The sequence below is a fragment of the Primulina huaijiensis genome, chromosome 14 (genome assembly GCF_012295235.1).
Source record: "Primulina huaijiensis isolate GDHJ02 chromosome 14, ASM1229523v2, whole genome shotgun sequence".
NCBI lineage: Eukaryota > Viridiplantae > Streptophyta > Magnoliopsida > Lamiales > Gesneriaceae > Primulina > Primulina huaijiensis.
Window position 1 is genome coordinate 15,854,127 of NC_133319.1, and position 24,287 is coordinate 15,878,413.

The 24,287-nt window shown below is 33.9% G+C and overlaps 1 protein-coding gene across 3 annotated transcripts; it reads left to right on the plus strand.

Moving 5' to 3' along the window:
• Window positions 1–15,500: 15,500 nt before the first annotated feature.
• Window positions 15,501–22,307, plus strand: LOC140957175 (putative RNA polymerase II subunit B1 CTD phosphatase RPAP2 homolog). 3 transcript variants are annotated; one of them, XM_073414306.1, is made up of 8 exons: window positions 15,501–15,664; window positions 16,151–16,765; window positions 16,972–17,589; window positions 17,692–17,885; window positions 17,999–18,262; window positions 18,570–18,728; window positions 20,208–20,743; window positions 22,275–22,307. In XM_073414306.1, exons 2-7 carry the CDS (start codon window positions 16,171–16,173, stop codon window positions 20,310–20,312), a joined length of 1,935 nt encoding a protein of 644 aa, XP_073270407.1. In that variant the 5' UTR covers window positions 15,501–15,664; window positions 16,151–16,170; the 3' UTR covers window positions 20,313–20,743; window positions 22,275–22,307. The 3 variants fall into 3 exon arrangements, with proteins under 3 accessions (XP_073270407.1, XP_073270409.1, XP_073270408.1); XM_073414307.1 differs by having other exon boundaries at window positions 15,509–15,664; window positions 16,100–16,765; XM_073414308.1 differs by lacking the exons at window positions 20,208–20,743; window positions 22,275–22,307 and adding an exon at window positions 19,977–20,176.
• The last annotated feature ends 1,980 nt before the right edge of the window (window positions 22,308–24,287 follow it).

The following is a 24,287-nucleotide window of genomic DNA, read 5'->3' on the forward strand; positions in this document are numbered from 1 at the left end:
CTTTGTCATTCTTATTTTTCTCAGCCTATATAAAGATCTCAGTCACACAAACACAGCTTCACTATTGAATTTTGAAATGGCAACTAGACTGGTGTTGTTAGAACTTTGTAAACTATGTAATTAATTATGTTGGGCACGGTCACGGCAACTACCATTCTATCAACTTTAGCTTATTACAGAGGTAAAGGGTGAAATATGTTTTTAGTTTGTTGATAGGTATGGTTTTTACGTGTTTTATTGCATTCATTTTTTGTGTGTTTGCATTGTACATGCGTACATTTCATTTACATTTTGTTCGTTTTAGAGTATACATGTGCATATGATCGTGTCTCGCTTGTACGTGACGAATTTGCAGGTAAATATGTTTTTAGTTTTTACAATAATTTTTGTTGGGTTATGCATGTATTAGTGAGAATTGTATTAAGATGAGTGACCTCCTGAGAAGTTCTCGTCCGTCAAGGTAAATAGGTGCACTCCGAGCTGCTACAAATATATATAAATAAATAAATACGTGTCTTGGCTAACATTTATGACTTTTTGCTTAGGCGGTTGATCCTAACAATTTTAATCGTATCAACTCAATCATTCTTATTTTTCTCAGCCTAGGTAAATATTTCAATCGCACGAGCACAGCTTAACTTTCGAATTCTGCAATCGTAACTAGATTGGTGTTGTTAGAACTTTGTAAACTATGTAATCAATGTTGGATACGGTCACAGAAACTAGTTCCAACATCATTTCACAAATCAATCACAAAGCATATTTTAAAAACAAATTAGAAAATATATATACTTAATATTACATGAAATCATTAAATTTAATAAATCAATATTTAATGTCTTCGAAATATATAATATACGCAACTCTATCATATATGGTCTAAAAATGTTAAAACAATAAGTCTAGAAGATTCAAGTTTTCACATGTTCTTCTATACATTAACTCCATATTTATGATAAATCAATGTTGTTTTTAAAAGAAAACATAGTTAAGTAAAGCTTGAAAGGAAGATTTCCTCCAATATTTCAATTGTGTATTTAAAAATATTCAATTTTTAAATTATGAAGCAATCAAATTTGACATTAATTGCTTTCTAAATTAATAATCCATATTTCTAAATTATTAATCATTTTTAGATGAATAAACTTATGTTAGGATGGGGAATATGTTTAGAGGGGGCGAATAAAGAGGTCAAAGCTCGTTATAGACTTCACAATATCATCTACTGAGGTCGGAGGGACCTCAGGTAGTGGTGCATCAACTATATAAGAACATGTTGCACTGTTAGTTAAAGTGGAGGAAGAGAAAGATGCCTCAGATTGGATTTCCACACCGGTTGAAGCAGGATCAGCAGTTGTTATTGTCTGTAGCGATTGAAGAGGTTTCTTCAACCACCTCTTGCTCAGCTTCGGAGACATTGGAGGGGCCACCGTCGGTTCTTCTTCTAATTCCTCCATGCTCATTTCATTGAGCATAGCAAGGGTTTCGCTGGCATAGACTTCAAAGCCTTAGCGAGCGGTTGCTTGGGCATCTCAAACTCCCTCCTGACTGATCTTGTCATAGACCTCTGCTTTGGTCAGTAGGGCTTTGGCAACGATGGTGGCCAACAAAACAGAATTCCACCTTCATATCATGTTTCTTTGCTGAAATAGAGATAGTGCTTCCGGCCAGAGAGGACCCACAACTCCGGATATCGGTGTTCCCACCTGGAAGCTCTAAAACTTTCGCCAAACTAGTTGTAGACAGTTCCAAGGCATCTCCGAAGAACTGTTGGGAGATAACTCAACTTGAAAGCCGCCAGCTGATTTCAAAATAACAACCTCGTATGCTAGGAATACAACAGGAAAAATGGGTAACAAGAACGATAGGACTCAACATATATGTCATAATATTATCGTGCACAATACTAAATTCCATAAATATGTCACTTAATGAACATATAAGTCAACGAGACATTTATAATTCACAACAATCAACGAATCACTTAAACATTCACGATTAACACATAAATAAGCTTAAAAAATAATTTATGTGTCACCGTTGTATATTATCGAATTGTAACATATATATACCAACAAATAACGATCGATGAACAATATTTAATCTCTTTGGCCTAAAAATAATAACAATAAGCCAAATAATTCAAAAATTCGCCATTAAAACTAAAATAAAATTCTCAAAATTATTAAAGTTGAATTTATTTAGCTAAAAATTCTACTTAACGAATTAATTACTAAAACTATGTCCTAACAATCCAAAAAAATTAAGCAATTTGCATAATATTTCCAAAGTTCACAATGTTCGTCTTTACAACAATTTTCTTAATATTATAATCATCACAATCATCCTAACAATGTAGAAATATCGAATATTCCCAAAAATATCACAAAATTTAACCCAACATAATTTATAGTCTCGTCAAATTTGACCTCGAAAGCTTCCAATCCTCGAACCTACAATACATATACAATTAACAATCAATAATGGTGCGACATAATCAACGAAAACGAATTAAGTTTAAAGGGTCGGTTTGATGAATTTGGGCATCCTATTAACTCGGATAGCAAATAGAAATCGGTCATCGATTACCTCAAAAGTCAAAGCTAGAACTGAGCTGTGAGTGGATAGCGGTGGCCAAGAGTAGTCATGCAGTGGTTGCTTGCCGCAGAAGCTCAAATCACAGTTGAAACGGAAGAGAGCAGAGCGTAGATTCTAAAAACTAGGGTAGTAAACGATGATTCAGTTTGTGCGATTCTTAGCTCGAATAATTGTTGTTCTTGCATGAATCGAAGCTACTGATGTAGGGAACAAAACCCTTCAAGAATTTTTATTGTTCTGTTTTCGCTTGGGTTGTAAGATGATTAAGTTATTTTGTTTCCATTGTTTAATTTTGTTATCAAGTTTAAATTTTACATTTTTATTAGTCTGTTTAGTAGTGATTCGGGTAAAGACGTTACATGGACAAACTACATGAAAAAATTAGCTAGAATTTGAGTAAGACCAAGTGTGATGATACATAGAGATACACACACTGTAAAAGATTATATCCTCACACACAATCACGCACAATATGCATAATATTTAATGTCTTTTATACCAAGACTACAAACACAATCTTTAATATCTTTGTGTGAATACTCATTCATCTAAACTTTGAAGCTCAACACTCACAATATGCATAATATTTAATGTCTCTTATACAAAGACTACAAATACAATCTTTAATGTTTTTGTGTGAATACTCACTCATCTAAACTTTGAAGCTCAACTCTTATATATGTGTGAGTGATTGTGTGTGAGGATTTAATCCTTTACAGTGTGTGCATCTCTCAAATGTATGCAAAATTTAAACTTGATAACGAAAATTCAATAGCAGAAACCAAATAACTTAATCATCTTACAACTTAAACAAAAACAGAACAATAATCTCAGTCTAAAACATTAATACAATCATATCGAAAACATAATCATGCACGAGAATACGATAACCAAATAAAACATCCACTGGATCACCACTGAAAACCCAATTGCTCTAGCCACTGCCCTGACCGTCCGAACCGTCCAACGTAAGACCTGCTTCTTGGAATTGGGTACCCCAGATGAAAATAAGGACGTGAGCGACAATCGCCTAATACGAGAATGTTTGAGTATACAAACTAATATGATGCATGTGAAATGCAATATTCTCGGATATCAAGAATCTCATGCTCAGTCTAGAGGTACCTGAGTATGTAGTCTCTTATCTACTCTAGGAATGTTTTGGCTCACACACTCATCATCAAGATGTGGGCCTACAATGTCCAAGGTCACCAGAGCACACGGTTCCCATCGGACATTGTATCTCTCGATGCCCAATCGTCCACAATACAGAACAGGGCTAAGCGGGCTCAATAAACGAGGTATATCTCAAAATATATCAGTCTCAACATGATATCTCATGCATAATACACCAAAGCAGTAAAACATGTATCATGCAACAGATAAATATACAGCATATATGTATGTATACTATGCTTGGATATCTCTGTCAGTACATCACGTACCTCACTAAAACAATCTGACAGAAAACTTACTCGTCTGAACCTAAACAATACCAACATTATGAAATAACTATCAGTCCAGATCCTGAATTACCAAACACGCTTCAAAGTTATTCCTAATGATCCTTACATCACTATTTGTTAGAATCAAAATTTCGGAGTTTGACAATTAAAGCTTTTGAAGATTGCAGAACTGATCGGTTCAACTGAATTAATTCGAACCGAAACTACTCAAAGTGAATTTTCCCGAACTGATAATTAATGAGTTATATAATCGGAGGCAATCAAACTGATCAAAGCTAATTGAATCTGTAAAGATAACTGAACCATCAATTGGAACTAATCGGTCATACAGTCAGTGCAACTGATTGACTATATAGTCAAATGACAATCAGTTTGACACGTCATCAGTTAAAGCGCAGCTACCAACCGAAAAATTGTATGCATCAGACTGTAACTATCAGAAGAAGCATCGTTTAGCAGAATTCCACAGTGTACTATTGCCAGAAGAATGTTGACATATTCAGAAAGGACAAATCAACGGATAAGTATTAATTAATGCATTCAATGTTATCATTAGAAGAAAAGCCTATAAATAGCCGAGGAGTTCAGCTGAGACAAAAACTTTTCGCACAATCATTCTTAGTGAATTTTGAATTCAAACATACAAGTTCAGTTACGATATTCATACAAAAAAACTCACACTTAACAAAGATATTTCATAGTTTTCAGGCTATCATCTGAGCTAAAGTACTAGCACCTTACATTGTTGTATTCGATCTTATAAAATCGATTGTGCTAAGAAAAAGAAATCAGTTGTATACTGATAAATTGTAAAAGGAACTAAGAGTTTGAGTTTGGCAGTATCTAAGTTCAAAATGATATGGGTTATTACAACTTTTGTAATTAATCAAAGTCTTTTAGTGGAAAACCTATCCTTGTGATAGAAGAAGTGACGTAGCATTTGAAGCCTACGAACATCCATAAAATCTTTGTGTTCTTTGTTTCAGTCCAGTTTGCACAACCTATAGTTGCTGATATCATGATTGAAGAAATTCAGTCCAGTTTGCACAACCTAATCTCAACTGTCTCCGACATGAAATCAACTCAGCTGATGCACACGCTTAAAATTGATTCTATGATGGATAATACCATGAAGAACTTCAACAAGGTTACCAAGGATATCACTTCATTATTTCTCCTTTTAGATCAGCTGAAGAAGGACCGAGTGACAATTCCAGCTCTCTTCCACACTCAAGACATGCTTATCAACTGAATTGACTGTGTGCACACAAGTATGTCAAAGCGGATGGATTTGATGCAGGAACAGATGTTGAATGCTATATCTCAAGTCAGCACAGAAGTCCGCCTTCTTTCTAACCTTGCTGGTGTTGACAAAAAGGCGGAAGAAGAGCAATCAGATAAAGCAAAGAAAAGACCTAGTCAATCAACTGATCTAGGACATGCTGACAAAAGAGCTAAGAAGTGAAGAACAGTCAGTTCAGTTAGGTTTTATTGTATTTGTATGAATTTGTACATTTGAAGATTATTTTATCTACAATGAGGTTTATCAGTTCTTGAATTCTATGTTTTATCAAACACCAAAAAGGAGGAAATTGTTAGAATCAAAATTTCGGAGTTTGACAATTAAAGCTTTTGGAGATTGCAGAACTGATCGGTTCAACTGAATTAATTCGAACCGAAACTACTCAAAGTGAAGTTGCCCGAACTGATAATTAATGAGTTAAATAATCAGGGGCAATTGAACTGATCAAAGCTAACTGAATCTGTAAAGATAACTGAACCATCAGTTGGAACTAATGGGTCATATAGTCAGTTCAACTGATCGGCTATATAGTCAACTGACAATCACATAATCAGTTAAAGCACAGCTACCAAACGACAAATCGTATGCAGAAGACTGTAACTATCAGAAGGAGCGTCATTTAGCAGAATGCCACAGTGTACTATTGTCAGAAGAATGTTGATATATTCAGAAAGGAAAAATCAACGGATAAGTATTAATTAATGCATTCAATTTTACCGTTGGAAACAAAGTCTATAAATAACCAAGGAGTTCGGCTGAGACAAAAACTTTTCGCACAATCATTTTGATTGAATTTTGAATTCAAACATACAAGTTCAGTTATGATATTCATACAGAAAATCTCACACTTAACAAAGATATTTCATAGCTTTTAGGCTATCATATGAGCTAAAGTACTAGCACCTTACATTGTTGTATTCGATCTTCTAAGGTCAGTTGTGCTAAGAAAAAGAAACCAGTTGTATACTGATAAATTGTAAAGGAAACTAAGATTTTCAGTTTGGAAGTGTCTAAGTACAAACTAAAGTGGGTCATTACAGTTTTTGTAATTAATCAAAGTCTTTTAGTGGAAAACATATCCTTGTGATAAAAGGGGTGAAGTAGGAGCATTTGAAGCCTCCGAATATCCATAAAAGCATTGTGTTATTTGTTTCAGTTACTCTTTGAGTATTCAATCTATCACTTAGTTTATTTTCGTACTTATATTATTTAACTGACTGATATCGACAACAAGATCATTGGAATCAGTTCACCATTATCGAAAAAGAGTCAAAAACGTTAAAGTGTTTATTCAACACCCTTTCTAAACACTTTGACCCTTCAAACTGATCCTAACACTATTTAAGGCTTTAGGTTTATACTTGCGTCCGTCATTAGTCCGCTGATGATGTTTCGATCCGCATCCCGGTTCACCGACCCCTCATTGTCGGCGCTAGCTCCGAAACTTCCCGAAACCAAACTGCCCTAGAAACTTGCTAGAAAACCTAATATATATGGCTAGAACTCGAGAGATAGTAGCTGAAAGAAACGGTGTAAGAAACAAATGGAATCAGCTTCCATTTATAGGATGCATCCGGACTAATTCAGAATATCTGAAATCAATCTTATCTGTCACGTGTTAGAATCTCATTCGTCTAGTTGGGTTTCTCAAGATAATGAAATCTGAAGTAGATTGAGTTGTCCGTTTTAAATTCGGTGGATCCCAACAGGTTGATCGTGAATTATCAATTCCTTAGTAAAATTTAATTAGCAACCATTTTATCATCTCTTAATTAGTACTTCATTCAAAATAAAGATTCAGGTCATTACAGTCCATGCTTTGAATTTCCTTCCAAAACTTGTATTTGATCTTCAAGATGTTGTATTTTTAAGTTTCAAGAATGATATAAATGTTAGACACAAGAATATGACTATTTGTAAAGTTTATGTATTGTTTCTAATATTGAAACGGTCATTTCCATATTGCTGACCATTTTTCTTGAGTCTAACTGATTTTGAGGTCCGCTGTCAGTTGGGCTCGTCAGCTAGACCGATCATTCAGATGGGCTCATCAGCTAGACTGAATCAAGCTGATGAGGTCTGCTGAAATTAACAAGGCTGGTTTTAGTATGCACAGAACTCGTATCATAATCGTCATTTATCAACATCCTAAACTTTTCTTCAAACTTCAACTTGTGAATATGATTTGTAGATCATCGTCTTAGCTTCGTAACGATTACTGAATCATTTCATTTGGTTAATCGAGCTGATCAGTCTGCTCAAAACACTGCAACTACTTATATCCAACTGATCATTGCTGATCAACCAAACTGATAACAGTAAAACTGATGAGCTTTACTGTTATCAGTTTGCTTAGATAACATCCGATTTAGCTCAAATGATATGAAATACGACTTGTTCCAAATTGAGTTTTCTGTTCAGTCATTTTGACGGCTTGGAAATCCGATACTTTCTAATACATATGTTTAACACACAATTTAATTATTTTGCACAATTAATTATTTTTGTTTTAACAACTCAATAATTATTCTAATTATACAAAATTACATATAATAAAATACAGGACTTACATTATGCTTGGTTGGATATTTTTAAAAATATACGAACCAAATAAATATGTTGTATATATATTTTTTATTAAATATTCACTTTAGCTTTCTTATGTTATTACAGATCGATGGGTAAGAAAACACACAAGGCACTGTTTCCCAAAATTTTTTTAACAATATTCTTTTTTTTAAAAAAATGAACGATTAGAGTGTAACCATAACCGTGACCATAACTAACGGTTCATAAATCGTAACAAGAGCCATTAAAAAAGTTATGATTAAGGATCGAGCGTCAAGTTTTTTTGAACCATGATCATATCTATCTACATTTTTCATTTGCATTATGTTCGTCGGCTCAACCCAATCCGCCATTAAAATTGATGGGCGAGGTTACGATTTTAGCATCCGATTTGAAGGCAGTTTAAAACGAGATAGCTCGTTTAGGTTTTGAGTTGAGGGTGTGAGAAAAAAATGTCTTTTAAATTAATTATTAATATTCAACAATTATTCTATGAAATTTGTGAGAGTGTATTGTGTACATATAATAGGATTTATATGTGTAACCAAGTTAAGTGTGATTCCAAAATTAAAGTAAGATCTCAAAAGATAAAATAAAATTAAGGTAGAAAATTATTTGTGAATGAAATAATATACCCTATTATCGGTTGAGGAAAAAAAAAGAAAATATGTAATTTTTTAAACAAAAAAATTTTTAATAGTTATTATCTATCATATTTAATAAATCTATCATATCTAATAAATACATAAAAACTCTCATAAGATGATATCACAGAATGATGATTTCACCGGTCAATTTCGTGATACGGATCTCTAATTTAGATTACCAATGAAAAAATTTAATTTTCATGCAAAAAGTATTTCTTTTTATTATAAACATGGGTAAGGTTAACCTGTTTTACGAAAAAAATATTTAAAATCGTCTCACAAGAAACATACTCTAATATATATATATATATACCTTAAATATTTCTAATTATATTTTTTTCTAATTATATTTTTTTCTAATTATATTTTTAATCATCATGTAATAATCAAATATATGCTCAATTTTAATCATACGAATAGTCAAATTTCATCAAATATTTGAAAATGTTGAAAAATAATATTTAAAATGTGTGTATTGAATATTTGAATGTTGAAAATTAGGTAAAATTAGGTGTTGAATATTGAAATTTGTGTGTGATGATGAAGGTAATGATGTAATTTAATTTTGGATTATTTGTAAAAAAATTTTATAAATAGATCTCTCATTTGGGAAGAAAAACACAATTGAGTTGAGAGAAAAATATTATAAAGTGTGTAGAATGATAATTTTGAGAGTTTGATATTTTTACTTTTTACCGTAAATTTTTACTTTTTCACAACACGTTATCAGCACGAAGCTCTAAAAGTCTTCGATATTTTTCCAAGCTCCAAAACAGGAGAAAAAGGTATCAAAAGTAATAATATTTATTTTATTGTTTATTTATTTATTGTTTATATATTTACTATATAATATAATGTTATTATAAATAATAAAAATAAATTTTTCAAAAAACTTGTTATAAATCCTGGGAGGATGTTAAGACGACATCCCACACTCCCGGTAAGGGATACGACAAGTATAAAAGTCGATAAGGTTTTTAAACAAAATATCTTATGACACCTCATTATAATATTGTGATATGATATACATAATTATTTAAAACATTACTAATATTATATACACCATATTATTACCATAATATTATACAAATACATATATTTATTTTCTTGTACACCAACGGTCATAAACGGTAACAAAACGGCTAGTTTTTGCCCTATAAATATGATCTCACAAACACATTCAATCACTCCAACTTTCTCTTCTTCTCTAACATTATTCTTCATCAAATTTTTGAAGAAAAAAGAAGATGGCTTTCACAAAGTTATTTTTAATTATTTTGGTTATAATACTCACGAATCTTGTACTTATCGGATAATATCCTCCTCATGTGTTTTCTTTATTTTTAATAATACTTGTATTTGTTGTTTATCCATTACTTTGTGTTGCAATTTTCATTAACTAATAAAATGCATCATAATTTTTTTATTAACACAATGTCAAACTTGACAAAGCTCGAATTTGTTGCACTCGACATTACGGGGAAAAATTATATGCCATTGACTCTCGTTGTAGAAATGCATCTTGAGTCATTGGGTCTAAGCGAGAGCATTAAAGAAAATGGTATATCTTCATCACAAGAAAAAGCAAAAGCTTTAATATTTTTGCGTCGAAATCTCGATGAAAGTTTAAAATGTGAATATCTCATCGAAAAAGATCCCATGGCTCTGTGGAAAGGATTGAAAGAAAGATTTGAACATATATGGGAAGTTATACTTCCGACCGCCCGTGATGAATGGAATATGTTAAGATTCCAAGATTTTAAGAAAGTCAGTGATTACAATTCAGCGATGTATCGAATAATCTCGCAGCTAAAATTTTGTGGACATGAGGTCACAGAATCGGAAATGCTTGAAAAAATATTTTCCACGTTTCACGCATCAAATATAACTTTACAGCAACAATATAGAATGCGTGGATTTGCGAGATATTATGAGCTCATCGCCTGTCTTCTTGTGGCGGAAAAAAACAACGAGCTACTAATGAGAAATCATCAGTCCCGACCCACTGGATCATCAGCATTTCCAGAAGTAAATGCTGTAAGTAAAAATGAATTTAAACCTGGAAACCAAAATCAAATTCAAAGACAAGGTTTTGGTCGAGGTCGTGGACGTGGAATTGGTTGTGGTCATGGTCGAGGCCGTGGTTTTGAAAACAATAGAGATTGTTATTTTTATAACTCATCTCAAAAGGGCGTCACGAACCACCCACAGAAAAGGCATCATGAGAACATGAGTGTTAATGAAAATCACTCGAAAAGATTTGAAAGTTCTTGTTTCAGATGCGGCACTCTAGGACATTGGTCTCGTATTTGTCGAGCCCCTGAGCACCTTTGCAAGCTCTATAAAGAATCGATAAAGGGGAAAGAAAAAGAGACCAACTTCACTGAGCGAAGTGACCGTTTGAGTGATTCAACTCATTTTGATGCTGCTGATTTTATGAATGATTTCTCTGGAAATGATCAATATGTTGGTGGGATAGAAATGAACAATATTGATGCTGCAGATTTTCTCAATGATTTCTCTGAAAATGAACAATATAGTGGTAGAATATAAATGTACAATAATTTATTTTTCATGTATTTATATGATAATGTTTTATTGTACAATTATGATATGTGTTATATTTACATATGTATTGTCATTAATTTTTTTTCATTGCATATTTTTTGAAGTTCAAATATGGAAAATGCTATGAGCAAAGCTGAAGTTTGCATACCCGATAGTGGTACAACGCACACTATCCTCCGAGATAAAAGATATTTCTTGGAACTAAAACCAACAAAAACAACGGTGAATACAATATCAGGTCCTGTAGACTTGATTAAAGGATGTGGTAAAGCACAATTTTTGTTACCTAATGGTACAAAATTTTTGATCAATGATGCTTTATATTCACCACAATCGAAAAGAAATTTGTTGAGTTTTAATGATATATATTCCCATGGGTATGATACTCAAACAATGAATGAAGGGAATGAGAAATATATGTGTCTTACCACATATAAATCAGGAAAGAAATATGTGATTGAAAAACTACCAATGCTCCCTACTGGATTGCATTATACACATATACGTCCCATTGAATCAAACATGGTAATTGATAATTCTTCAATATTAACCAATTGGCATGATCGATTAGGACATCCTGGTTCAACAATGATGCGAAGAATTATAGAAAATACACATGGTCATCCATTGAAAGACCAGAAGATCTTTCAGAATAATAAGTTTCAATGTAAAGCATGTTCTCTTGGAAAACTTATTATAAGACCATCACCAGCCAAAATCCAAACTGAATCACCAATGTTTCTTGAACGTATTCAGGGTGATATTTGTGGACCAATCCATCCACCATGTGGACCATTCAGATACTTTATGGTATTGATTGATGCCTCCAGCAGATGGTCACATGTATGTTTATTGTCAACTCGAAATGTTGCATTTGCAAGATTACTTGCTCAAATAATAAAATTGAGGAATCAATTTCCCGATTATACAATCAAGAAAATTAGACTTGATAATGCTGGTGAATTTACTTCCCAGACTTTCAATGATTATTGTATGTCTATGGGAATCATTGTTGAGCATCCTGTTGCTCATGTACATACTCAAAATGGATTGGCTGAATCATTGATTAAACGTCTGCAAATGATTGCTAGACCAATGATTATGAAAACAAAGCTCCCTATTTCTATATGGGGACATGCAATTTTACATGCTGCTTCATTAATTCGCATCAGACCAAGTGCATATCATAAATACTCCCCATTGCAGCTTGCATTTGGTAAAGAACCAGACATTTCTCATCTGAGAATTTTTGGATGTATGGTGTATGTGCCTATTGCACCACCTCAACGAAAGAAAATGGGACCTCAAAGAAAGATTGGAATTTATATTGGTTATGATAGTCCATCGATCATTCGATATCTTGAACCACAGACAGGCGACGTGTTCACAGCACGTTTTGCTGATTGTCATTTTAATGAGGAAATCTTCCCAATGTTAGGGGGAGAACAGAAACATACCGAAAAAGAAATTACATGGTATGTATCATCATTGTTACATCTGGATCCAAGAACAAAACAATGTGAAAAAGATGTACAGCAAATTGTGCACTTGCAAAGAATAGCAAATCAAATACCAGATGCATTTGCAGACACAAAAGGGGTAACTAAATCATATATACATGCTGCAAATGCCCCTGCTCGAATTGAAATTCCGAAGAAACAAATTGAAGATAGTCATGATGTCATTAAACGCCTGAAGCGTGGAAGGCCAGTTGGTTCCAAGGATAAAAATCCTCGAAAAAGAAAATTCATAGAGAAACACAATGATCACAAAATAGAGAATGATGTTCCTGAAGAAACACATAATGATCACAAAATAGAGAATGATGTTCCTGAAGAAACACATGATGATGAAAATGTTTTGTCAGAACCACAAACTGACGAGAATCATGAAATCTCTATCAATTATATTAATACTGGAAAAATATGGAACCGAAAAGATATAGAAGAAATTGATGATATATTTTCTTATAATGTGGCAATCGACATCATAAATGATAATGAAGATCATGAACCAAAATCTTTTGGTGAATGTAAAAATCGGCAGGATTGGATAAAATGGAAAGATGCCATCCAGGTTGAATTGGATTCGCTAAATAAACGTAATGTTTTTGGACCTATAGTCCTTACACCTGAAGGTGTAAAACCTGTTGGATACAAATGGGTTTTTATTCGAAAGCGAAATGAGAAAAATGAAATAGTAAGATATAAAGCTCGACTTGTTGCACAAGGTTTTTCTCAAAGGCCTGGAATTGATTATGAAGAAACGTATTCTCCTGTGATGGATGCAATTACGTTTCGGTATTTGATTAGCTTGGCAGTATCTGAAAATTTAGAAATGCGTCTTATGGATGTTGTTACAGCCTACTTATATGGATCACTTGATAGTAATATATATATGAAAATCCCTGAAGGATTTAAGATGCCTGAAGCACAAAGTTCAAAACCCAGAGAATGTTATTCTGTGAAATTACTAAGATCATTATATGGGTTGAAGCAATCCGGCAGAATGTGGTATAATAGGCTAAGTGATCACTTGATGAAAAAGGGATATGTAAATAATTCAATATGCCCTTGTGTTTTCATTAAGAAAACAACATCCGGATGCGTAATTATTGCTGTATATGTTGATGATTTAAACATCATTGGAACAAATAAGGAAATTCAAGAAGTTGTGTCATACTTGAAAGAAGAATTTGAAATGAAGGATCTTGGAAAAACCAAGTATTGTCTGGGTTTACAAATTGAACAAAAAGAATGTGGAATATTTGTTCACCAGACAAATTATACAGAAAAGATCCTTAAACGTTTTAATATGGACAAATCAAATCCTTTAAGTACTCCAATGGTTGTTAGATCATTAAACATAGAAAAGGATCCATTCCGTCCATGTGAAGATGATGAAGATATTCTTGGTCCAGAAGTACCATATCTAAGTGCTATCGGTGCCCTTATGTATCTTACAAATTGTACAAGGCCTGATATATCTTTTGCCGTAAATTTATTGGCAAGATTTAGCACATATCCAACAAAGAGACACTGGAACGGAATTAAACATATATTCCGTTATCTACGAGGAACGACAGACTTGGGAATTTTGTATTCAAAAGATGCTAATCCAAGTATAATTGGTTATGCCGATGCTGGATACTTATCTGATCCACACAAGGCACGTTCCCAAACTGGATATGTATTTATTCGTGGAGGCACTGCAATTTCTTGGAGTTCACAAAAACAAACGCTCGTAACAACTTCATCAAATCATGCCGAGATTATTGCACTACATGAAGCAAGCCGTGAATGTGTGTGGTTAAAATCAATGACCCAACATATCCAAATCTCATGCGGATTATCATTAGACGAGAAGCATGTGATACCATATGAAGATAATGCTGAATGAAAGAAGGATACGTAAAAGCGACAGAACTAAACATATTCCTCCTAAGTTCTTCGCATTCACCGAAGAGCTTGAGAAGAATAAATGTATTGATGTTCGTTACATTCAATCAAGTGAAAACTCATAAGATCTCTTCACAAAGGCATTTCCTATGACAATATTCAGAAAACACATATATAATATCGGGATGCGCAATCTACGAAATTTGTGAAGAATTATTTGTGTCAACATGAGGGGAGTTTACGTGACTGCACTCTTTTTCCCTTACTATGCTTTTTATCCCAATGGGTTTTTCCTAGTAAGTNCAAAGGCACTTCCTACGACAATATTCAGAAAACACATATATAATATCGGGATACGCAATCTACGAAATTTGTGAAGAATTGTTCTTGTCAACATGAGGGGAGTTTACGTGACTGCACTATTTTTCCCTTACTATGGTTTTTATCCCAATGGGTTTTTCCTAGTAAGTTTTTTAACGAAGCAGTATAAAAACACGTGATGAAGACAATCATTAAGATCATCATCACAAGGGGGAGTGTTGAAAAATAATATTTAAAATGTGTGTATTGAATATTTGAATGTTGAATATTTGAATGTTGAAAATTAGGTAAAATTAGGTGTTGAATATTGAAATTTGTGTGTGATGATGAAGGTAATGATGTAATTTAATTTTGGATTATTTGTAAAAATTTTCTATAAATAGATCTCTTATTTGTGAAGAAAAACACAATTGAGTTGAGAGAAAAATATTATAAAGTGTGTAGTGTGATAGTTTTGAGAGTTTGAGATTTTTACTTTTTACCGTAAATTTTTATTTTTTCACAACAGAAAATTTCTTTTAAGAACATGAATTATGTTGACTCGATATTTTTCAAGAACCGGACTAGCGAGCCGGTCCGGCTCACCCCAGTAATGGCCGCCGGCCCCAGCCCGTGTTGAAATCTCTCTATCTGGCCGCATACACGTTCAGAATCAATTGAAGCAAAAATTAGGGCAATTGGGTAAGTCGGCATTCCCTCTCCTATTAAGACAAAAATCGTTCCATTCCGGGGAAAAACGTTCGTCCAACCGCAATCACGGCGATTATCGGCGGCCTGCAGCACCTTCTGTTCCAGGTATGAAGTTTGTATCGGCCACTGCCGTTCTCGTTGGGGATTTGTCCGTTCTCGTTTTTTAATTGGAAATTTGTTTATGAAGTTGGTAATTCATTACTATTCTCTTGCTCTGTAGTTTTTTATTATGTGCCGATAAAGTTATATAAATTTCCTGTGAACGTAATTTTTGGTGTTCCCTTTATAGCATTATACTTATAATTTTGGTGCTGAAACACGAATTGCGAAAGGTTGGAATATTCAGAACTTATACAGTAGGAACAAATTGATAGTCGAAAAGAACAGTGTGAAGGGAATGAATTGTTACTGAGTTTATCTCGAAATTCCTGTGGTCCTGTTCTTTGTTAAGTGTACGAAACTGAAATTCAAGCATCTAGTTCAATTGTCTCATTTTCTTATTTTCAAGTTGTTTAATGAACTTACGTGCTATCTTTCTAGATTTCTCTTGGGAAAGTGCTTTAGCTCAACCTTTTTCAATATATGGTGCAGCAAACTCAAATTTTACAAGGATGGTGAAGGATGACGCATTAACGGTGACGGCTGCTGTTCACAAGCTGCAACTGTTTCTTCTTGAAGGAATCAGACATGAGAACCTACTGCTTGCTGCTGGGTCATTGATTTCTCAGAGTGATTACCAAGATGTGGTGACTGAGCGTACAATAGTCAACATGTGTGGTTATCCACTCTGCACCAATTCTTTACCAAATGAGCGTCCTTGGAAGGGGAATTATCACATTTCACTCAAAGAGCATAAAGTTTATGACCTTCAAGAAACATATATGTATTGCTCAAATGGTTGTCTGATAAACAGTCGAGCATTTTTCGGAAGTTTAGAGGAAGAGAGATGTTCAACTTTGAGCCCTGAAAATCTTAATGAAGTTTTGAAACTTTTTGAGGGGTTAAATTTGGACTCTGCAATGGATATGGGCAAGAATGGAGAGTTAGGGTTGACTGAGTTGAAGATTCTGGAGAAAAAAGATGCAGAATCTGGGGAAGTGTCTTTAGAGGAGTGGATTGGACCTACAAATGCAATAGAAGGCTATGTACCGCGGAGAGATCGAAGTTTAAAACCCCCACAACCTGATAATCTTAATGGAGAAATTGGTAATTTTATTCACTTCAACTGTCATTAAAAAAATTGGCTTCCATTTTTTAATAATCCACGTTAGTTCTGCTTCTATTCTAACATGATCTGGTTTAAGATATGCCATTGGTTCAATCGTTTCCTATCAAAAAATATATATATGCCGTTGGTTCATGTAACATCATCTATGCACATGTACTGAAACCACAATATGTTGCTCAACCAGGTGATGCAGATACCTTATCTAATAATCTGAATTTCACCAGTACTATAATCACTCAAGATGAGTATTGCATTTCGAAGACTGTCCCCCCTGTGAAAGCTGAAAAACCAGAAGGAAATGTGGGTCACAAAGAAGTAAATGACCTGGGAGGCCCAATGCAAAAGCCAAACACTCCTTCGGGAAGCTTTAGAGAAGCAAGATCAAAGATGTTTAATAAAGAAAAGAAAGCTGCTACGACGGATGACCAGCATAAAGTTTCCGAAAACCGTCCTGGTCCTAGCCAAAATAATCCCAACGTAGATGCTACGAAGGCAGGAAACAATTTAGGGAAAGAATCTAAAGGTGGTACTGTTGTTCTAAAGTCTTCTTTAAAGACTTCAGATTCCAAGAAAGCTACCCGTTCTGTCACCTGGGCAGATGGAAAAACTGATGGTAATGGGCTAAATAATCAGGAATATATAGAATTTGAAGATAGCAAGGGAGCTGTTGCAGAACCATATTCTTTAGGCGAAGAAGTGGATGAAGATTCATATAGGTTTGCATCAGCAGAAGCATGTGCTAGGGCTTTAAGCCAAGCAGCAGAAGCCGTGGCATCAGGAAAATCACATTCATCTGTTGCTTGTATAAAGTTCTCTCTTCTTTCTTTTAGGTTTTAGTCCACTAATTTATTTATAGTTATTTGAGATTATGTCCATTTTGGTTCTCATTGTGCGTGGCATCCAGTTTCTGAAGCAGATCTCATAGTAATGCCACCTCCTCATGGAATGACTGAGGCTAAATCTCTTGAGCATGGTGACGTCATAGATACAGACACTTCTCTTCTAAAATGGCCTGCAAAACAAGGAATTACAAATGATGATCCTTTTGATTCTGAGAATTCTTGGTATGATAGCCCGCCAGTGGGATTTAGTTTGACGGTAAGCTACCCTTTTAACTAAAGTCCGTTTTCATATTTTTCTATCCTTTTGTTTCTGTAATTTTTTAATATAAATGATGCCTTGTTGACAATTAGCATTTGATATTATTTCAGTTATCACCATTTTCTATGATGTTTATGGCATTATTCGCCTGGATATCATCATCCTCCTTAGCCTATATATATGGAAGGGATGAAAGGTACCATGAAGATTACTTGTCTGTCAATGGGAGGGAGTATCCACGGAAGATTTTTATGCCAGATGGCCGCTCTTCTGAAATTAAACTAACTCTGGCTGGCTGCCTTTCTCGGGCCTTGCCTGGACTTGTTACTGAACTTAGGCTGCCGACACCAGTATCAACTCTTGAGCAAGGAATGGTATGTTTTGGAGATTTTTCATTGTTTGATTGCGTTTTTTGGAGGAGAAATATGCACTCAGAAGTCTGACAATTGTTTGGAAAAAGTAACTTTCAAATTTTTTAATGTTTGCAGTTTTTTCAAGATTATTTATCCATACATTATTTCATTTTTCAAATCGACCATTCAAAACATGCCAATTTATTATACATCATCTCTCACATAGCTTGCTAACTTCAGCAGGAAGGAAAAAGTACTCACATCTTTTTCTTGTTATAGTCATAATGTGATTTTGTTTGTTGAATGATTTTTTTCTCAATTTCAACAGGGGCACTTGCTAAACACAATGTCGTTTCTAGATCCACTCCCTCCATTCAGGATGAAGCAGTGGCAAGTTATCGTTTTTTTGTTTCTTGATGCTCTTTCTGTCAGCCAGATTCCTGCACTCACGCCATATATGACAGATAGAAGAGTTCTGCTTCCCAAGGTAACGGACTGAAATTCTGAGCGGTTTTCTTTCCAGCTTGTGCTTATTAGTTGAGGTATAAGTTATACGTATCAATCTGGAAATGAGATGGTAGATATTAACCATCATTTCATTCTTTCAAAAAATCAGTGGAGTGCTATTTTTCTGATATTTTGGACAATGGTTTAATTATTTCGTTACCACTCAGCAATGACTCAAACTCACCCTTCAATTTTTCAATGGGACTAGTGGATTAGCTTAAGAAAACTTGGTCAAAATTTTGATTTGTTGGTTTCATTCAGTAGTTTTGCACAAAATCAAACATGCTTATAAATCGGATAGACCAATTATCAAACTAATTTCTTCACGTTTTTATATCGTATAGACTGAGAAATATATTAAGCCACAATAAGCTTCGTACTGTTTGCGGTCTTTATGAGTGTTTTGGAAAAATGTTTGGAGAAAATATGTTTCGAAAGATTGTATGTTTGGTACTTTGGGGAATGATTAAAAAATAGAAATTGAAGAATTATGTTAGGAAATATAAACGTGAAAGAAAATAGAGTTTCGGAAGATTATCTGGAGAATGTGAAATATGTATGGTTTTATTTTAGTAGAATGAATTTTTAAAAATCACTTTTGAAGTTTTGAATTATAGCAGAATTGAAATGCTTCTAGAAAATGCTTCCTAACATTGGCTTTCAATTTGGTAAGGTCTGACATTTTATCTCGGCCAATTCGGCCACTTATTTAAAATTGGTTTTATCAGTTAGGCTTAGAGTATAATATCAGCAGGACTGGTTCGTTCGAAAAGATTAGGTGTTTAGTACTTCCGTTAAGTTCGCAAGTATGCTGCAAATATGGTACTGGTTAGTTCGAAAAGATTAGGTGTTTAGCAGTTACGTTAAGTTCATAATTATGCAGAAGTTGAATATCATTTGTATTTTTTATATTCGAAAATCTAAGTTAAAATTTCTTTTTCTATCTTGAGTTTGGATCAAATCTGAATAACAGTGACATTGGATACTGTTCAAATTAATGTATATATGTACTGCATAAAATATCTTCAAACATGTTCTAGCTCTATGCTGATTTAATAATTATAAATATGAATAATATACTGTTAGAATCCACTTGAAAATGGAAAAATTGTGGTGGTGGCTTGATGAACTTGTAATTGTAGGACAAGCCACCATGGCAATTTTTCCATTTTCAAGTGGACTCTAACAGTATATTATTCATATTTATAAGATGAACTTGTAATTGTAGGACAAGGTGCCATTGCTTCACTTTGGAAATCACTGGGAAGTCCTTATCATTGATATTTCAAACTATTGTCATTATACAGTCTCATGATATATAGAAGGATCACCTTAAAAGGGTGGTAGCACTGGGCTCGCTTATTAATTTAGCATAATCCTTATTCCCTGTTATTTAATTTTTCTTTATTTTCTTCATGAATTTTGTAAAATTTCAGTTGGTTCTATTTATGAACAATAGGTCCTTGAGGGTGCACAGATAAGCGCCGAACAATATGAGATAATGAAGGGTGTGATCATGCCACTCGGTCGAGTGCCTCAGTTGTCAACTCAGAGTGGAGGCTAAGAAACCCAAAGGCCCGCAATGTATATAGAATAGATCTAATTATAATTTTCATCAAACCTGGTAACATTTGGGGGACTTGTAATGGAAATGTGCTGCTGGATAACATTATAGACAAGTGGTTTGAAGTATATGAGTCTTTAAGTAAAAGGAACTGCAGTTTTGACATGTTTATTTCACCTCCTGGTTTTGGAATACCCTTGAGTTAAAGAAGCGTCTGGGAAAAGGAAAGAGCTAAATATTTTGAAATGGAATGGAGTCTTTTCATCCTCTTGAATAATGCATTGAGAGTTGGAAATTGGTTTGTGTATTTATCGAAGTTTGATGAAGTAATGTTATACAGTTCTTAGAACTTGTATTACATCCGATATAGCATAAATTTAGCCGAATGTGATGGATTATCTTTTTGTGAGATAATTGGTTACTGACGCTATGTTTGGTATGAGTGATTACTGGAGGATTAAGGAAAGAATAATATATTATACGTTGTTTGACTGGTTTTTTAGTTGACACTTGATAACTTTCCGTGATAGACACACTGTACTCGCATGAAAAGAAGAGACATTAGTCCCAACTTTTTGGTGGTATACACAATCCTGAAATGAACAGGAGTACATATTTATTATTTCCCTACCCAATTTACCCTTTATCTCACAAACAAAAAGACCAAACTCTTCTCATCTCTCTTCAATGGCGGCTTCTCGTCATTGTCACCAGTTTCATTCGGGTTTGAAATGGACATGTTAGGCTGCAAGCATGAAGTTTCAACAGACGACGTTCTCAAATGACTATCAAATGCTTCGTCGGCCTCTTTCCTACTCTCGTACCCTTTGAAACAAGCCTCAGGAATTCTATAAACTTCGGAGTTTGCTTCAGACCACTTGTCATATACACCAGCTTTTCGTCCAACAAAAACAACATAGGTTATAGGCTGCATTCAAAAAAGTTTCAGCGCAAACCCGGGTACAATTTATAATATATATACATACAACGAATTCATTTGAACAAATGAAGAAAAATTTACTACACAAAACCACAAACTTTTATACAAAACATGTAATGGAGTCCAACCAATCCGTTGGACTGGTAATATGGACAGATTAACATAGAAAACATAATAGACAAACAAGACTGAAAATATCAAAAAAAATAGGACTCAACTGCGAATCCGCAAATCAATAATATATGTAAAAAAAATTGTCCAACAAAATAGAATTTGAAGACATCACCATCTTTTCGATTTACTATGTTTTACAAGTAGGTGGTAATCTTCACGGACTTCGGTATGAAATCCGGACAACACGTTCACAACCTTGGAATGGCCGATGAACGAACACAAACAATACGATGCACAACAACGACTCCGTTACACAAGAAAAAATAACCTCAAATCGTATGAGACCTGTAATTGGTGGAAGAAAAATGAAATAGAGGTATGCACAAAACATTTCAGCAGTTAATCTTCAAAAAATTCACCTTTTCAGTCGTCCTCCGTCCACTTAACTTCGCGAAGCAACGATGATGAAATCATAAATCGGAATAAGATTTCCCCAGCGACAGAGGACGTAAGGGTTAGGATTTGGGTTGAGGAAGAAAACCTCGTGGGTGAAATTTGTACCCAACTATTTGGCCAATTAACTACTATTTTAATATATACAATAAATTCCTACGCTCCAATTTATTTTTCCTAAATATATTTATGTTACTTTTTATTCTATCTATACTGTAAATTTAAAATTTTAATTATATATATAATTATTTTAAGAATACATATTTAAATAGCAATGGGGGCATTTAGGTCATTACATTAAAATGTACAGAAATAATCCATCATTTTAAAATCATACCAAACATCATGTTATTTATCCGACCATACTATTAATTCATATCTCTCATTTTTTAATCACTCTGATAAGTAATCATTTACTTATCTCATCACTCCTACCAAACGTAGCCTGATAGTAGTTTACTTTTGTTGAATAATGATAATTATTTAGTTCTTTTTGTGCATAATCTTTATGTGGTGGGAAGTTAGTTTTCTGTCGTAAAGTGATGTTTTTTAAGGGGTAGGCTTATACCTGATTAAATGAAAAGTATATAATATTTATATTGCAGAAAATAACAAAACCTTACTAATTATATGGGGCAAGGATGTCTACTTCTTGGCAGTATGCTAACCGGAAATAACTGCAAATCTATTATGTAAAATTAGGCCAGACCATTGTTCTAACATCGATGGTTTCAACTCCAAACCCGACAGTTTTGGTTCTGGATTCGACGGTACCTGTTCAAATAAAAGTTGGAACTGGATTGTACCGCTTGGATCTAATTTCATTCTGGTTTTTAATGGTTTTGTTCACAGTTCTTGTGGGGTCATGGATCCGACATCTAATTCTAATAATTATAAATGAGGGAAAAAATTTTGAACTTGTCTAAAATAAATAGAGCAGCATCTCCCCTTAAATAAGAGCATCCAAAAATATGAAAACATTTCCCAAGCAAAAGCCAAAGAAACAAAGACAGTTTTAACGGAAAAACGATTGAGTAAAACACATAACATGTGGGTCACAGATCGACATAAACATCAACAAATAATTTACAAGTCCCAAATATTTGAAATATAAGTTTTAACATACCAAAATAAACCGGTGAGCCAAAATAATCTAAGTATCATCAAATAGCTCTTAAGACCCGAGAATCTCACTCTAACTCGCGGACTCTGGCATCCCAGATCTCGCCTCACCTACCGTCAAGCACATGAAAACAAGAGGTAGCCGACATGCCGGTGAGTATAAACCCAGTATGATAAAATCAATAACATATGAGAATTAAAATGACAACTAGTTCATATGAAATCCATAAAGATGTAATATAATGCAATACATGATCAGAAGCTGCGGGCTATCAATAAATCTCAAGATCAAATGAATCATCTGGTCATAGGGTACCCAAGGAAGAAAATCTCCCAGCAACATCCACCGATTCATCCGCTCGGGATGGGATGTTGTGTTCTACGATCCCAGGACTATTGTGCGCCTATAGATATTGTTCAGGCCATAGCAGCTACCTCCGCAGACACTATGCCAACTCAACTATAGTCTCATACGTCCAACAAATCAAAACGACCTCAGCCATATCAAATCTGAATCGAAAAGTGGCTCAAGATGCAATGTAATGAAGCAAATCAATATCATCAACTCGATATCATAATAAGCTCATCTCAAGACAACAATCATCAACAAATCTAAAGTAATTCATCGAATCATAGAATTTACAATTTAAAATAAAAATGATATTTTCACCTCGTATGTTACCGACTGTAACATACTTTTCAAATATTACCAAAAAGAGATCGAAAGGTGTGGTTGAGAAGTCTTGAACCACCGAAATCTACTAATAATATCAACAAAAATACAATATCAACTAAATTCTTATTCCATCCAAGATTTTTACTCAAATCCAACTAAAAATATGATATACCGATAAACAAACCTCGATTCGCTACCAACCAACATAAATAAAATAATCTTGAGTCAACCCAAGTCAATAACGGAATATGAAAATACATAAGTTAAGAACTCATATCATTTATCCAAACAGAGAAATTTTTGTACAAAATTCATAATTAATTCAATACTGCCTCAAATCAAGATCCGCAAATTAACTATGCAAGAAAACTCAAAGCTCAACAATTATTCTTCAAAAGTTTTGTCGAATAATGTCATTTCCCCAGTTGTTCATAACCTGAAACGTACAACATAATTCTCGAGAATTCTGCATTAGTACATATATGGCACATTTTAGTATTTTGAGCATAACTTCCACAATACCCAATGGAATCTAGCCAATCTGATACCATTTTTAAGACAAGACGATGTTCTATAACTTTTATTGGAACATAAAATCCAAAATCCCAACCAATTAATCCCAAAATTCGAATAAACAAAAGGTATAGACGCAAATCTGCACTAACTCGAA

Coding starts and splice junctions, on each gene's coding strand:
- LOC140957175 (XM_073414306.1), top strand. CDS start 16,171: ATGGTGAAGGATGACGCATTAACGGTGACGGCTGCTGTTCACAAGCTG. Junction 17,886..17,998: donor CAGTGGGATTTAGTTTGACG/GTAAGCTACCCT, acceptor ATATTATTTCAG/TTATCACCATTTTCTATGAT. Junction 18,263..18,569: donor CAACTCTTGAGCAAGGAATG/GTATGTTTTGGA, acceptor CAATTTCAACAG/GGGCACTTGCTAAACACAAT.